This window comes from Helianthus annuus, chromosome 2 (genome assembly GCF_002127325.2).
Source record: "Helianthus annuus cultivar XRQ/B chromosome 2, HanXRQr2.0-SUNRISE, whole genome shotgun sequence".
In the NCBI taxonomy this organism is placed as follows: domain Eukaryota; kingdom Viridiplantae; phylum Streptophyta; class Magnoliopsida; order Asterales; family Asteraceae; genus Helianthus; species Helianthus annuus.
This window is the reverse complement of record NC_035434.2, coordinates 164,043,949-164,059,876: the sequence shown is the minus strand read 5'-3', so window position 1 is coordinate 164,059,876 and position 15,928 is coordinate 164,043,949. Positions and strand designations below refer to the sequence as shown.

At 36.2% G+C, this 15,928-nt stretch overlaps 2 protein-coding genes across 2 annotated transcripts; one reads left to right on the top strand and one right to left on the bottom strand.

The window, feature by feature from the left end:
* Positions 1–1,022: 1,022 nt before the first annotated feature.
* Positions 1,023–5,974, top strand: LOC110935481 (serine/threonine-protein kinase D6PK). The gene is made up of 2 exons (XM_022177866.2): positions 1,023–1,583; positions 5,055–5,974. The coding sequence occupies exons 1-2, from the start codon at positions 1,027–1,029 to the stop codon at positions 5,857–5,859; spliced, it is 1,362 nt and encodes a 453-aa protein (XP_022033558.1). The 5' UTR covers positions 1,023–1,026; the 3' UTR covers positions 5,860–5,974.
* Positions 5,975–9,100: 3,126 nt separating this feature from the next.
* On the bottom strand, positions 9,101–13,388 carry LOC110934270 (transmembrane 9 superfamily member 7). Its single transcript, XM_035982864.1, has 6 exons — positions 13,374–13,388; positions 13,129–13,238; positions 12,449–12,557; positions 12,237–12,349; positions 10,981–11,122; positions 9,101–10,423 (listed from the first exon to the last, which is right to left on the bottom strand). Exons 1-6 carry the CDS (start codon positions 13,386–13,388, stop codon positions 9,266–9,268), a joined length of 1,647 nt encoding a protein of 548 aa, XP_035838757.1. The 3' UTR covers positions 9,101–9,265.
* Positions 13,389–15,928: the final 2,540 nt, after the last annotated feature.

The following is a 15,928-nucleotide window of genomic DNA, read 5'->3' as shown; positions in this document are numbered from 1 at the left end:
GCGTGCCATAAAGTTGCACCTGTTAACAATGTCCTGTTAATTGTTTCAGATGACATGCTAGGTATCAAAGATGAACACTTTCTTCTTTTGTTCTTCAATCTTTGTTAGTTGTTAATGTTTTTTTTTTCTACTTTTAGAAAGGTTTGATCACCTCACGACTGTAATAAAACGGAACATAATCCCAGATTGTCTAGAGAATCGCTTTTATCATGTGTCATATGTTGGACGAAATATATGGATGGATAGAAAAAGGAGAAAATACGGAACGACAAGGGTGCTGGTCTTTTCTCCCACTGTGCAAACTTGAAGAATCTCACCATAACACATTGTAGACTGGTGGGCTTGAAGATCCGTGGGCCCTATTGTCAGATCTGTGACTCCATGGAAGATGTGATTAAAAGCGCTTCTTTAGACAATTTGGGATTATGTTCCGTTTTAGGGTTTCTTCATCACCTATAACAATGTCGATAAACGTTGATTGGAACACGCCGCTTAAATCTCAGTTATGTATCATTGCATTATGACAATACTGACAGGGGTGCTGGTCTTTTCTCCCACTGTGCAAACTTGAAAAATCTCACCATAACACATTGTAGATTGTGTGCTTGAATGGTTTTAATATATTTTATCTTGGACTATCTAGTCTAATACTTGAAAATGGATATGATCGTATAAAGATCTTTATCTATCATGTCATCGACCAACTGCTCGAAATCCCTTTTGTTTCTCGGGTTCGCATTCGACACAACACACCAAAAAATAAACTTAAAAAATTCAGTGCCTTGATACGCATCGTATAAGCCTATACGATGCGTATCAAGCCCGCCGCCAGTCATAACCTGCACATGTCAGTCTCCAATGTCTTTTACTTTATTTCAATACGCATCGTATGGGCCTATACGATGCGTATTGAATTGGAAAATGTACGGATAGACAGAGGGGTGTGCCATTAGAAACCTCTAATAAAAATGTTTTAGATTTAAAATTTTTCCCCTTGATAAAATAACATGTCATTTCTATAAATTAATGCTCATTCCATCTCCTTCACTACATCCAACGTCCTCCACCATGGAACCACCATGGCTAGACGATCTCTCCGACGACCTTCAAAGCCTCAGCTTCAACTCCTCCTCCACCACCACCACAACCACCACCACCACCGACATCAACCGCAGCACCAGCTCCTCATCCGAAACCAACTGGACCACCACCACCACCACCAAACCCCAACTCTCCTTCTCCGACCTCCGTTTCCTCCACCGCCTTGGCTCCGGCGACATTGGCTCCGTCTACCTCGCCACACTCAAATCCTCCGCTGCCACTACCACCACCACCGCCGGTGCAGCCTTATTTGCCGCCAAAATTATGGATAAGAAAGAAATTGCTAGCCGGAACAAAGAAGGAAGAGCAAAGGCAGAAAAGAAGATTTTAGAAACATTGGATCATCCGTTTTTACCGACGCTTTATGCGTCGTTGGAGTCGACGAACTGGTCGTGTTTGTTGACGGAGTTTTGCCCCGGTGGGGATCTTCACATTCTCCGGCAACGTCAGCCGTGTAAACGCTTCACGGAATCTGCCGTAAGGTGCGCACGTTAGTACTTTTTTTTAATTATGTGCATGTGTTGTTCCTATATTGTTGTTGATTGGTACGGTAATGAATTGATCCTCATCATATCACATTGTGTGTTCATAGCATGTGCTTGGTGGGGCCCACATTCTTACTTTGACATGTATTTTTCCAAGTGATAGTTTAGTTTCTGATTAGTCGTTCATTAATCGCTACTCGCTAGTCTTAGGTTTACCAGGTAATTTTTATTTAATCTGTTAATTAATCAGTAGACGGTCAACAGTGGTCAAATCCAGTTTTAGTTGGCCAAAAATTAGTGGTAGTCTAGCGATTCCAGCCAAGTTTAGGCAAGATTTTTGACCGAAACCTGTAAATTCCGCCAATTATTCTTATCTACTTGAAAATATAGGTCGAATAAGGTGTTAACACATGTCTACTTAATAAAATACATAAAAAATGTGCATATATACATATAAAATTGAAAATTAATCTCAATACGATTAATCGCTAGTCAGTACCTCACCGGTTGACTAGCGCTAACGATTTTTATAACCTTGGTTTTTCATTAAACAGTCATTTCGGTTTTACGTCAATTGACCATTTGAGTTTGAGAGGTGGCGTAGCATTAGTAGGACCCTTTAAGTTTTGATCACCCTAATTATGAAAATTGAAATTTTATTGTACCCTCCTAGTCCAAAAGTTAAAAATGTAGGTCTTCTGGTAATAAACCGTTTGATTATTTTTTCATAAATGTAATAAACTGGGTGCGTTAATTGAAGATCAATAAATACTAGTTTTTTATATCGCGCGTTGCGACAAAACCGAGCAAATGATTATGTAAAACAAACCTGATTTGAAAATAAAGCATGTTGTTTAGAAAGTCAAACCATTAGAACGATTTAGTTTATCATCGTACCGATTTATGAAATCAAATAAATACTTTATTTTGAGTATAATCTCGTTTTAACAAAACTTTTAACGTAATGTCAAGGAAAGAAATCAAACACAACTACGTACTTAAGTGTTTAGAAAAAAGTTATAAACGTAACTTATTAAAGAAGTATCAAATTAATCGATAAATTAATATATGTTTAAAAAAAGGAAAATATGTTATTAAAAGTAAATATAATAGTAAACTATTATAATATGTTAAATAATAAAATAATAAAAACCTATATATTATTATAAAAATAAAGTTACTATTCATTATATCTCGAAATCAATATATATAATATAATAATATAATATATATAATAATAGCACTGAAAGAGAAAAATAAAGTGGTTAAGAAAATCTAATGTATCATATTAAAATAACTAAAAATATTTTGTTGTGGATTAGTTCAAAGTTATTATTTATTCTGTTTATGATAATTTGCATGATTTGCTTAAAACAGAAAACCAAATACTAAAATACATGTTATCACCGGCAATTACCCTTTTGTTTTTTTCCTTTTAACATTTACCGTTTGGTTTTGTCAGATGTAGATGTAGGTTGCAGACTGAAAAAAAAAGTACAAGTTTTTAATGCATTTGTACAGTAACCTAAAGTAAAATTTGAAATCTTCTAACAATTGTTTTTAAAAAATATTCTTAATATAAAAGAAACAATTTTTTTTAGTAAACTCCTACACCCATTAAATCTACTCTTTAAAATTTATTCGTTCTTGTTTTTCAATTTTAAACATACTAACCGCTACCTCGACCCCTCCTTGTGTCATCTCCGTCTCGTTAGGGTAAGACCGCCACGATTTGAGCCACGTAGCGATATTGCTATGGTCTGTTGCCCGCTGTTCGGGTTGTATAATTTTTTGGAAATTATAAAACCTTATGAAAAGTTTTATACTTGTTATTCATTAATATATATTTTAATTTTAATTTTTATATTGTTTTGGGCATAAGAATTATAGATCCTGGAAACTAATAATAGGGACTTAGTGGGCCTTCTAGGGCCCATGGGACATGATGCTATACGGTCGAGCCCATGTGAAATCCATCACAAGTCAAAGCAGCGTGAGCCTCAATTCATGCCACGTGTGTCATTGTTTGTGGATCATCCACAAGATCCGGAAGTCAGTCACCGGTGACAGCTAAGCTCTTTTTTTTAAGTGCTTGTAGACCAGGTGATTGGGTTTTCGCATCGACTTTAGTGGTATACGAGAGACCCGGGTACAAAACCAGCAGACCCTCTATTTTGGGCTTGGTGATGTACCAGGTACATCATGGCCCTCAATCCACGCATTGATAGAACATCACTAAAAATAGATATCATAGGCATTTAATTCTCACTGTGGCCCGTTTTAGGAGGAAACCACTAGAAGTATTAGTGTTAATATGTAACATGATACGAATCTAATATAAAATTTACTATGTGTAGATTTAACATATTATTTGTGGAAATTTACTACGTGTAGATTTAAGTATTTAACATGAAAATTTGTGAGTATGTGCTTAGCTTAAATGATTTCGGATTGAAGTTGTGAACATATTAGCTAAATAGGTCGGTTCGAGTTAATAGCTAGCATGTTCATGGGTTGTCGTTGTTTATTTATATAAGTTTATATAAAAAGTATGTTATGTCACACAGGGGAGGAGCTTAGAGGAGGCCGGACCGGGCCTCGGCCTGTGCGGTTTATTCGCCCAGTAGTGTTAAATTTCAGGTTTTCGGGAATTTTTTTAAATGTGTATTGGTTCGGCCCAGGCTGATTTTATCTCCAAAAAACATCGACCCATGCTGAGTTTTAGGTCAAGATCCACCACTGATGTCACACATTTAAAAGTTTAAATAAATATATGGTAGGTTTGTAGTTTAAAGACAACACTTTTACTGACATTGTTGTTTTAAGCTTCGACTTTATAATTATGCAACAATAATATTCAAAAGAAAAAATGTGTTAAACCAGTCGTTATCGTGTTAACTCGGGAATACATGAGGTCATGAGTGATGTACGTGTTTGTGTCTTAACAACATTCTTTGACTCGTAAAAATTTTTCTAAATCGACTTGGTAACCCTTAAACACTACCCTTTTAGCACCCATAGTTTGAATTCTTTCATGTTTGTAAAAATATATGTTATATATATTATAAGTTTATTAAGATAAGCTTTGTGATTTTCTCATTTCTAAAGTAGGATGATTCTTTATCACCTTTTACTAATTGAAATGATTTACATGTAATTACTTTTGAAACTTATTTAACTAAATTTTGTTGGTAGGAAGTAATGAGATGATATTAGGTAGGGCAAGTGGAGGAATAATTGTCAAAATTATGCATGCAATAATTAGTTATTTTAAGTAATGATGAAAAGAAAACCCCCAAAGAAGAAAACTTGTCCTTACAAAAGACAAAAACAGTCACTAAATTCTACTAACTACCATTACTTTGGTCCCCTACCAAAAGTACACATATTTCTTTAGCATTTGGTAACCAAACATTATCTTGTTTTTCTATTATTAGCAACACTTATCATATTTTCACATGTTTTCAGGTTCTATGCATCCGAGGTGGTTGTAGCTCTGGAGTATCTCCATATGTTGGGAATCGTGTACCGAGATCTCAAGCCCGAAAACGTTTTGGTCCGATCGGATGGTCACATTATGTTAACCGACTTCGATCTTTCGTTGAAATGCGACCTCTCTACGTGTACTCCGGCTCAAGTTTTCCCTAATCGCGACGACCAAAACCCGACACTATCAACCGATCATCGACCCGTTGACCCACCCAAATTCGCCTCGTCTTCATGCATTCTTCCCCATTGCATTGTCCCGTCTGTCTCGTGCTTCCACCTTAAGCGGAAGCGGAAGAAGAAGCCCGCGAACCATGGTGGGCCCGAGTTCGTGGCGGAGCCGGTGGACGTCCGATCAATGTCGTTTGTTGGGACCCACGAGTATTTAGCACCCGAAATTGTATCGGGTGAGGGACATGGTAGCGCGGTTGATTGGTGGACACTAGGAATATTTATGTTTGAACTATTTTATGGTGTGACACCTTTTAAGGGGATAGATAATGAGCTAACACTAGCTAATATTGTGGCTCGGGCTCTCGAGTTCCCTAAAGAGCCCGCGGTTCCAGTTGCGGCTCGAGACCTAATATCTCAATTGTTGGTTAAGGACCCGGATGGGCGAATGGGGTCTACAATGGGTGCATCGGCGATCAAGCACCACCTGTTTTTCCATGGGGTCAATTGGGCGCTCTTGAGATGTGAAAAGCCGCCGTTTGTACCGCCACCGTATCGCCACCGCGAAGTGGCGGAGGACGATGGTTGTCCCGGTACTCCGGTGGAATACTATTAGCATGGAATCAAGAATTATATAATTTGTGGATGTATTTTGATGTCACCAAATTGGCAAATTTTGATTTTAGGAACCATGGAATTGGATTAAACTTTGTACTTTGGGCCGGGTTGTATATCTCATATGTACGTAAGCAGTGGCGGATCTAGGATTCGCTCCAAGCGGTAACATTTTATAAATAAGCGGTAACAAAATCGAAAAAAACGTCAAATTTTTCCAAAATTTACACTAATTTTACACTACTGCCGGAGCACCAAGTGGTAGCGGCCGTTACTCTTATGTCTACATAGGTCCGCCCCTGTACATAAGTTCAAACTTAAAAATATATATATATGTATCAACTGGGTTCTATATTAAGGTGGGTTTTGTTGGTTAAAGTTATTTGCCTTTTTATTTCCAACTAGTATTTAGATCCGTTCGCGTTATGGTGCGTCTCCCAAAACTGTGAGACCTGACTCAAAAATAAGACATGTCGTTAAGAAACGTTACGCTCACACAAGTTAAAAAGTGAATAGACAAACATTAAGATTATTCAACCTCTTTGACCTAATATGAACATACATTATACTTGCAAAGAACTTATAAACACGCATACGAAAATGTAAGTCAATACGTAACTTTCAAAGCACATACCAAATTTCCAGCTAAATAATAGTGTATCTTAACATTCAATAAGACCTAACCTATACCATCTTTTTACTCTTACAAGTTACAATGCGTCCTCTTTTTTAACAAAATCTAAGAACCTCAACCGAGTTTTTGTGTACCATCACTATATCCCCGATGGGGTTTGTGTAAAACCAACAAAAGCTAGCTTCTGGTACACATGAATTCGGCTGGAGATCTTAAATTCCATGTTGTGTTGCACCTACCCAACCTATTGTTCCTGCTAAACGTGTTGCTCCTGCTATGCCTGCTCGCACTTTTCATCCTTTTGGTACATGCTTAGAATGTGGTGATCCAAACGATTTTCGAAATCAATGCCCTATGCCCGTTAATGCAAATCTAGCTCGTGGGTGTGCTTTTAATATCAATGCGATCGAAGCCCAAGCAAACATTAATGAAGAGAACGGACAGTAACTTCCAGCTTATTACAACTATGATTTATCTTTTCCTTGTAATCATACATTTATTTAATCAATAAAATGTTCGAGAATCTTCTTCATTACAGTTACATCTATTCATTTCATAGTGAAGAGTTCAAATAAGAAGAAACTTTTTTGTAAGAAAAAAAAATTCAACCAATAAGAATGTTTCATTTTATTTCATTTAATATAAGTATTTAATGTTACTATAAGGGTAATATGGTAAACCTACAAAGATAATTAATTAGTAGTATTCCTCTTTAATAGCTAACTATATTAAAATTTGTAACTTATCTTCAAAATATATATTTTTTCAAAAAAAAAAATAATAATTTAGAGTGTAGGATAAATTACAATGTGTATATGATAAATTATAGGTTGTGTAGGGTAATTTTCGAAAGGTGTAGGGTAACTTTTGATGTGTGTAGTCAAAAAACATTAGTGTGAAATATGATAGTTTTTATGACTAATTAATTAGTCAAAGATGATAATAAATAAGATAAGTGAAAAAGTATTTAATATTTTACAATTGTATTTTTTGTTCTTTTTCTTCTCAATTAAATTTTCTTCTCAAATTAACATTCCCTCATTTCATATACATACATAAATATATCTATTTATGAATTGTAAATAAAAGAATTAATTAAGTTTCCATGGCTTTAAAGAAAGAATTAATTAAGTTTCCATGGCTTCTATATATTTTGAGAACTACCTCTCTTGCTTTAGCGGTTCGAGAGTGATGTTATAAATAAGATATTTAGCAGGAACCCATTTACACCAATTCACAACATAGTTAATTTATCCCGTATTATGTATCTTATTTAAAACAATAGATACAAATATTTACACGAATCCATTGTTTAATTAATCCCCCTATGACAACAAAGAGTTATTATATACATAAACAAAAACAAATAGACATCATACAAGTCAAAAGTGACACTAAAACATCAACATTGCTCCCTTCACTTGTATCCATCTCCTTGGTTTTCCTTGTTTACATCAAGAGTAAATTACAAAACTCGTCCTTTATGTATGTCACTTATTACAAAGTGTGTCCTTTTTTTTTAAAAGTACAAAAAACGTACTCGATGTTTGCAGATCATTACATGTTACGTCCTTTAGCCCTAACACAGTTAGTTTTTATGGTTAAATATGACCAAATGAACCACACATGAGGGTGTTTTGGTCATTTTACCCTTTATCAATATTATATGTATACACATTTCTCTCTGTCTCTTTCTCTCTCTTACGAGTTCCCTATCGCCACACATCAACCACCACCGCCCTACCAACCACCACCACCACCTTTCTCACTTCTTTCTAAATCAGAAAGACCCATCACTCTGGTTTGCTCAATCCTGTTGAGCAATCGAGCTTTCCTGTTGCCCACATATTCCCCATTTAATCAACTTTTTAAACAGCTCATTGCTACAATTTTTGTCGCCATGGCCACTATCAAACCCATTATCATGTCTACCACAATTAAATATATCCCACTGTCAAAAATTTGGAATATTACCCTATTTAGTAAAGATGAATGATATGAAGAGTTTAAACTTTTAGCCACTGTATAAAATTGCCAATATGAATTTGTTATGGCCCAATTGATTTAATCATTTAATCCATCTGCAGACCCCAACCACCACTGCAACCATTGCAACCATCACCAGTCAACACCACATCCCAAATCTGAAAACCCCTCACGAGAACCCTAGATTTGGCCAACGTCTACCGCCGTATCTCCCCAACCAAAAAGATCTGAACTCACATTCTTCTCTGTTACAAGATCTGAACTAACCTCCATCCAAGATCTGAGCCAGATCTGGTTGTGATTTGGTCTAATGAACTTACCTTCTTCTCTGTTACATAAGCCTTTGCCACCTGATATGTCATAAAGATTGAATATTGCAGATGAAGTTGTGATTTGGTGTGAATATTGTTTTGGTGTTGGGAATGGAGATGGTGATTTGTGCAGGAGGTTGGTTTGTTGGGTGTGGCGATAGTGGAGACCTCATAAGAGAGAGACGAGAAAGAGAGGGAGGGAGGGATAGAGAGAGAGAGATTAGAGAGAAGTGTATTTTATTTATTGTTTTCTATGATTATTTATTTTAGTATTTTGGGTAAAATGACCAAAACATCCTCATGTGAGGTCCATTTGGTCATATTTAACCATAAAAACTAACTATGTTAGGGCTAAAGGACGTAACATGTAAGGATTTGCAAACATCGGGTACGTTTTTTGTACTTTTTGAAGATAAAGGACACACTTTGTAATAAGTGACATACATAAAGGACGAATTTTGTAATTTACTCTTACATCAATCGATCTTCAAAGATGAATAAATTTCCCACACAAACCATAAACAAGCATAAAACCCGATGGTACCCGTCAACACAAAGAAAGCGTACGAAGCAATTAACATGTACCCGAAATACAAAAGACACGAAACGAATTTTGTAATGTCCAACTTGATGAAAAAGTAGAAAACCGAGTATAAAAAGAGATATAAAGCCGATGAACCCGCTGTCAAATAAGCCCGCCACCACCAGTTATAATCCTCACCGCGCAAATGGAAGTAACACAAGATGATTGTTATTTCCATACATGTTATTATTAACATCACAAAAGCGATGAATAAATACCCGACTATGTAGTAGAATTGGTTGAGCCAAATGGACGTTAAAACGAAGAAAAACTCGATAAAAATTACCCAAAAAGGAAGAATCCCGCCAACGAGCATTAAGAAAATGGGCTTCAAGTACCAAGGTTGTTTAGGAACCTGTCTTGGGATTTTATTTGTTTTAACAGGATCTTCGATAACGGGCTTTTTGAACCCCAAGTAACTGCCAACAAAGACCAACGGTACAGAAATCCCGAGCCATAAGCAAACAAGAACAAACATGGTGCCGAAGGGTACGGCTCCAGAAGAACCTTGTCTCCACATTAAGGCATCGAGGACAAAGAAAATTGCAAATGATATACCAGGAAACATAAACGACGTTTTATATGTGTTTTCCTTCCACTCGGTACCCTTTAATGCTTTGTAAAGGCGGGCTGAGGAAAAGCCCGCGATTAAGCCCATGAAAAACCATGACAGGACCATGGCGGTCATAAGACCGCCACGGTTGGAGGGTGATAAGAAGCCCAATAAAGCAAATATGAGGGTGGTGAGTGTCATCCCAAAGATTTGGACACCCGCCCCGACATAAACACTAAGTAGCCTGGAATTAACGGGGGGCCGAAAAACGTCTCCATGGACGACTTTCCAGCCCGTTTCTTCTTCTGACTCATCTTGGGGGTCTAACTGGTTAAAGTTTGAGATGTCTTTGTGAAGTGTTCTCATTATGATCATGGCTAACATCCCGGAAAGAAAGAGGACAACAATTAAAGAGTTTTTGATGGAAAACCAGTGGAGTTGATCATCGTTCATAAGTAGGTAGGCGTCCCAACGCGAAGCCCATTCTATGTCGCTTTCCTGAAACATTAAATATATGAAACAAAGTTCTGTTGAAATGGGTCATTTCTTACTATGGGTCAAAACATGCTCATGGTAAACTGCTTATTAAGCCGCGCAAAACGGATGGCTCGGGTTGGGTTTGGTGATAGGTCAAAACGGGATCGTGTCTATTTGGCCAACCACCTCTAGGTGAGATTATTAAAATCCAATTTCTCTTTTAAAAAGTATCTGTTTGGTTTAATTTAAATGGGCCCGACCAAAATGGACTCTTCGCCTTGGGAAAAAAATATTAAAATAGGTTCACCCGCTAAGCTATATTGTTTATAACCACTAGGTGTTGTAGTCAAACAATGGTCAAGAATGACCCGTTGTGTAATTTGAGTTGATCCAAATGAACCCTTGTACAATTTGTTTTGCCCATTTGACCCGTTCAACCAATCCAAACCAATTTTTGTTAGCTATGCATTTCATTGGCCGATTGAGATAAAACCCAACCCGGATCGACCATTCATAATTCATAAATAAACAAGTTGAAATTGTCATATATATAAGGCTAGGATTCCTCAAGAATGTACCTTGAAAGTCACATCATATGTATATACAACATCCGTATGTGTATCAACTATTTGTGGTATAGTACTTCCTCGAATTATATTTTTTGTATCGTTGTTACATGTAGTTATTTGAGAGCCCCACTCTGTGAACTCATGCTTGATGCTGTTGGACATGTTAGCATTGAAGTTTAGACAAACCTTTTTTAAAAAACTTAAATTAAGCACCCCCGCGTTGCGGCGGGGGCCTAAAACTATACCAAATAACATCAATGTCACACCGCTGGTAGTGACCACCAACACTGAAGTTGTGACGTGTTAATGCGAAGAAATAAGACTGAAACATATAACATAAAAAAATAACTATGTCGATTTAGGACACACGCGTTCCGACGAACTTGTTAAATGGAAAAAATAGACGTAAAAACGTTGAACCACAAACGCACGTTGCGTCGTGTTAACTCGCAAAATAACGTAGAAAAGAATAACTAAGTCAATGTAGGATCCGCCCGTTGCGGCGAAGTTGCCAAAGGGGGAAAATAGACACGTTGCGACATACCTGTCAAATGTGAAAAAATAGACGAAAAACGTTGAACCACACACGCACGTTCCGACGTATTAACTCGCAAAATTTAGAATGAAATGTAAAACAAAAAACTTGTGAAAGATAAAAAGTATGGGGGGACCAAAGTTGTAAATAAAAAAGTTTTGGGTTAAATTATAAAAGATGAAAAGTTTTGGGTTAAAAGTAAACAAATTAAAAGTGTTGAAATATACAAGATGAAAACTTTTAGGTTAAAAGTGAAAAATCACAAATTTTTTTTGAAAAACCCCCCTATGCTTGGGTACAACAACACAATACAGCAATATGTTGCTAATTTATATTATGGAAATTAACTGCCATTTACGTCCTTGTAGTTTGTCCACTTATGCCATTTCAGGCCAAATTTCAAAATTGTACCATTTTCCTCCCTGACATTCTCGAAACGTGCCATTTCAGCTCAAAAAACTAACCCAGGTTAAAAAACTCAGTTAGCTCAGGGGTAAAATGGTCATTTTCCATAGATTTTTTTTCCTAAATTCTTTTTTATCAACAAGTACAAAAACCTAGGAGATTCTATGCATTACTAATACACTTTAGGCGACTTTCAACGCTTTTCTTGTTTAGGTATATTTTTGGATCTTACATATTTGACCCATTAGATAAAACATAACCCAAATCGACCCGGGTCACTATATCTTAGTTTTCCTCCATGAAAAGCAGGGATGAGAGAATAAACCTGTGTGGAGTAACTTCAAACCCAACAATTCGAGCAGAATTGTTGTCGGGATTCTTGTGATATATGACTCTGAAGCTCAGGTGATTATTGAGAAAGTAGAGTTCATCTTTGCTCTGAGGATATAAATAAACAAATAAATTTCTAGCAGTTTTGGATAAAACGAGTAAAGTTTTTTTTTTTTTTTTTTTTTTTTTTTTTGATATGGAACTCACCCCCGCATAGCGTCCTTTGAACCCAACACGAAAACCATGTTGATAAACGGTTGATTGACTACCATAAAGTCTTCGCCTAAGAACGGCAACTGGTAAGTTATCTAAAATCCTGCATCATGTTACAAAGATCCCAAAAAATAAATAATAAAAAAATAAAATAATGCTAGAGATTCAAGTATAAAATAAGTCATTTGTAAAAAGTAAAGATTAAACATTTATTAATAGTTAGCGAGTCGAATAGTATACAAACATTATTTCAATAAATATTTGTTTCCTTTGATAATACAATTTAGCAGGTTTTATGCATTGAAAAACACTTTGCGTAACATTCCAACCCGTTTGACCACTTTCCAGCCATGGAAACTTTTCGATTTACTCGCTTAACATGTTATAACCCGTTCACAACGGGGTTCGCATTAGACTACTATTTGGGTGACATTCTACCCGCCTGACCCATTCCCTTATATCAGTTTTTAATGTTAACCCACTTGACCCGTTATGGACTTGGATATAAAATACAACTTGGGTGGCATTCGACCCGTTTGAACTGTTCAACCCATTTGACATGTTTCCATCTTAACTTACCTTCTAATTTCCTCCATCTTAGAGATGTAACATAACCTAAATTGACATATTTATCGTAACTGACACATATATCGTAAACTAGTGACAAACCATACATATTAACCCGATACTCATCATCAATCATATCTTTGAAACTTTTTGGAGATTTAGCGTCAAGCACTATTCGACAAACAACTTGGCATGGTAGCTCCTCTTGCATGTGAAACTGAAATTACGATTAAGAACGTAATCATAACAATTAACATATAATAAGATGGCGCACAAAATATTACCAAACTTGATACTTTTTTGAATTTAGCAACCAACTTTATGACTAGGCACAAAATAGCAACCAACTCACATCAGCAATTTCCATGTTAGTATATATGTATATTCCATGACATCTGAATAATTACTTCTAAATATAACTTTCAACAAGAGATCAAATTTTTAAACTAGTTTTTTGAGTAAAATGCCATTTTCGTCCTTGAGGTTTGGTCAGTTTTGCAACTTTCATCCAAATGTTTGTTTTTTCGCGTTTGGATCCAAAAGGTTTGAAATCTTGTCATTTTCATCCAGCTCGTTAACTCCATCTATTTTTCTCCATTAAGTCAGGAGTATTTTCGTCTTTTTTTGTTAACTTAAAGGGCAATTCGGTCTTTTGAATACTTGTACATTATGCTAAATGCTTGTACATGAAGCGAAAAAGACCGAATTGCCCTTTAAGTTAACACAAAAGACGGAAATACCCTTGACTTAATAGAGAAAAAATAAAAAATGGATAGGGTTAATGAGCCGAATGAAAATGGCAAGATTTTAAACCTTTGGGATCCAGATGCTAAAAAACAAACCTTTGGACGAAAGCCGCAAAACTGGTCAAACCTCAGGGACCAAAATGACATTTTCATCCTTGAGGTTTGGTCAGCTTTGCAACTTTCGTCCAAATGTTTGTTTTTTCGCATTAGGATCCAAAAGGTTTGAAATCTTGCCATTTTCATCCAGCTCGTTAACTCCATCTATCTTTCTCCGTTAAGTCAGGGGTATTTTCGTCTTTTTATTAACTTAAAGGGCAATTCGGTCTTTTGAGTACTTGTACATTATGCTAAATGCTTGTACATAAAGCGAAAAAGACCGAATTGCCCTTTTAAGTTAACAAAAAAGACGGAAATACCCCTGACTTCAATGAGAAAATAAAAAATGGATGGAGTTAACGAGCCGGATGAAAATGGCAAGATTTCAAACCTTTTGGATCCATATGCTAAAAAACAAACCTTTGGACGAAAGTCGCAAAACTGGTCAAACCTCAGGGACCAAAACGGCATTTTGCTCAAGATTTTCTATAAACTTTCTTTAACATAAGCATGTTTTGTGGTGACTGGCATGGCATCAATCACAGCTACATCAGCAAATTAAAAGTAAAATTAGTTAAATTAAGGTTGGTTGCAGGAACTAGATGGAACCAAAAAAAATTAAAAGGTTCTCACCATGTACACTGAGTTCTCAATGCGATCGCCCCGTAGCAGCTCACCTATATTTTCTATGGTGTTTTGAATGTGTACCGGTCGACAGTATTGCTAGTAATAATAGTCATAAGGAAGTTGTGCCTTGGTAGATGACAACTTGTTGACTTTGACCTGAAGCGGATCACCCTGGCAAATGTAAAGGATGAAAATTATATAGAACAGTTAGTAGTGGCGGAACCAAAACTTTTTTCAATCGGGGGTTACCATAAGGCTCTCTTAATTAGTGGCTAGGCGGGCACAACTAGAAAAATCTCAGACTTAATATATATGAAACAATCAACAAATTCCAGTGGAGAGATTCATAAAAGCTAAGAATATATATAACATGTTAATTAAAATTTATAACAAATTCTGATTTTCAACAATTGGGACAAGCAAATGTGGGGTGTAAACGAGCCGAGCTGGCTCGTTTAACTTGCAAGAGCTCAGCTCGCTTATAGCTTTGTTTAAGCTCGAGCTCGGCTTGTGAGTAGCTCAACTTGTGAGTAGCCTTTTCTAGCTCGAGATCCGCTAATTTATTATTTATTAATAATTTATATATTTTAATATTATATATATATTTATATAATTAAAAGTTTTATATATAACACAATAAATATTAGATAAAATAAATTTAAATTATATAAATAATGGCTCGTTTATTAGACCATGTGTAGTGGGGCGTTTTTTTTAAAAAAATTTCAAAAATAACGCCCGAAAACGCCCACCCCTCCATTACATGGGGCGTTATAATAAAAAAAAATTTGAAAAAGGCACCCTTGGCGTGTTCATGAAAACGCCGGATGCTTAATGTTGGCAGGGAAATGGACCAATGGTGGCAGGGTGTTAGTTTGACTAGCCAATAGGATTAATGTTGCTTTTTCTTTTTTTTTTTTTTTTTTTTTTAATAATTAGAAGGGGCATTATTTGGGCATTATCCCCACTACACCTCTTTTTCTATAATGCCCCCTTGCTGACTAGGACGCCACATGGCGCAAAACGCCCCATGGTGGGGGCATTATAGTGTATCACCACTACACATGGTCTTAGGCCATCCGTAGTCATAAAGCCCCTTTGTGGGCGTTATGCGACACGTGTCGTGCCACGTCACACAGGGGCTTTATGGGGCGTTATATCACTAGAGCCCGTAGTCATAAAGCCCCTAGCTCATCATTACTCAATTAATTAATTTTCAAATTTTGAATTAATTTCTGACTTTTTTAAATTAAAATTAAATAAAAAAATTGCCAGCTTTTTAATGTTAAAAATAAAGAAAAACAAGTTTAAAACCAATTTTAAATATTTGAGAAAATGCAGGGACCAAATGTGTAAAACTTTAAAACTAAAATAGGCGCCTCCTTCTTCTCTGTCTTCTTCTCCGGCCGACTTTCCGGCTGAAATTCCGGCTTCTTCT

What these genes read in the sequence shown, in the direction of transcription:
- LOC110935481 (XM_022177866.2), top strand. Translation starts at nt 1,027, where the DNA reads ATGCTCATTCCATCTCCTTCACTACATCCAACGTCCTCCACCATGGAA. An exon ending in TTCACGGAATCTGCCGTAAG is followed by an intron (nt 1,584 to 5,054) that starts GTGCGCACGTTA and finishes ACATGTTTTCAG; the next exon opens with GTTCTATGCATCCGAGGTGG.
- LOC110934270 (XM_035982864.1), bottom strand. An exon ending in GATGAGTATCGGGTTAATAT is followed by an intron (nt 12,558 to 13,128) that starts GTATGGTTTGTC and finishes AACATGATGCAG; the next exon opens with GATTTTAGATAACTTACCAG. An exon ending in CATATGATGTGACTTTCAAG is followed by an intron (nt 10,424 to 10,980) that starts GTACATTCTTGA and finishes TTAATGTTTCAG; the next exon opens with GAAAGCGACATAGAATGGGC.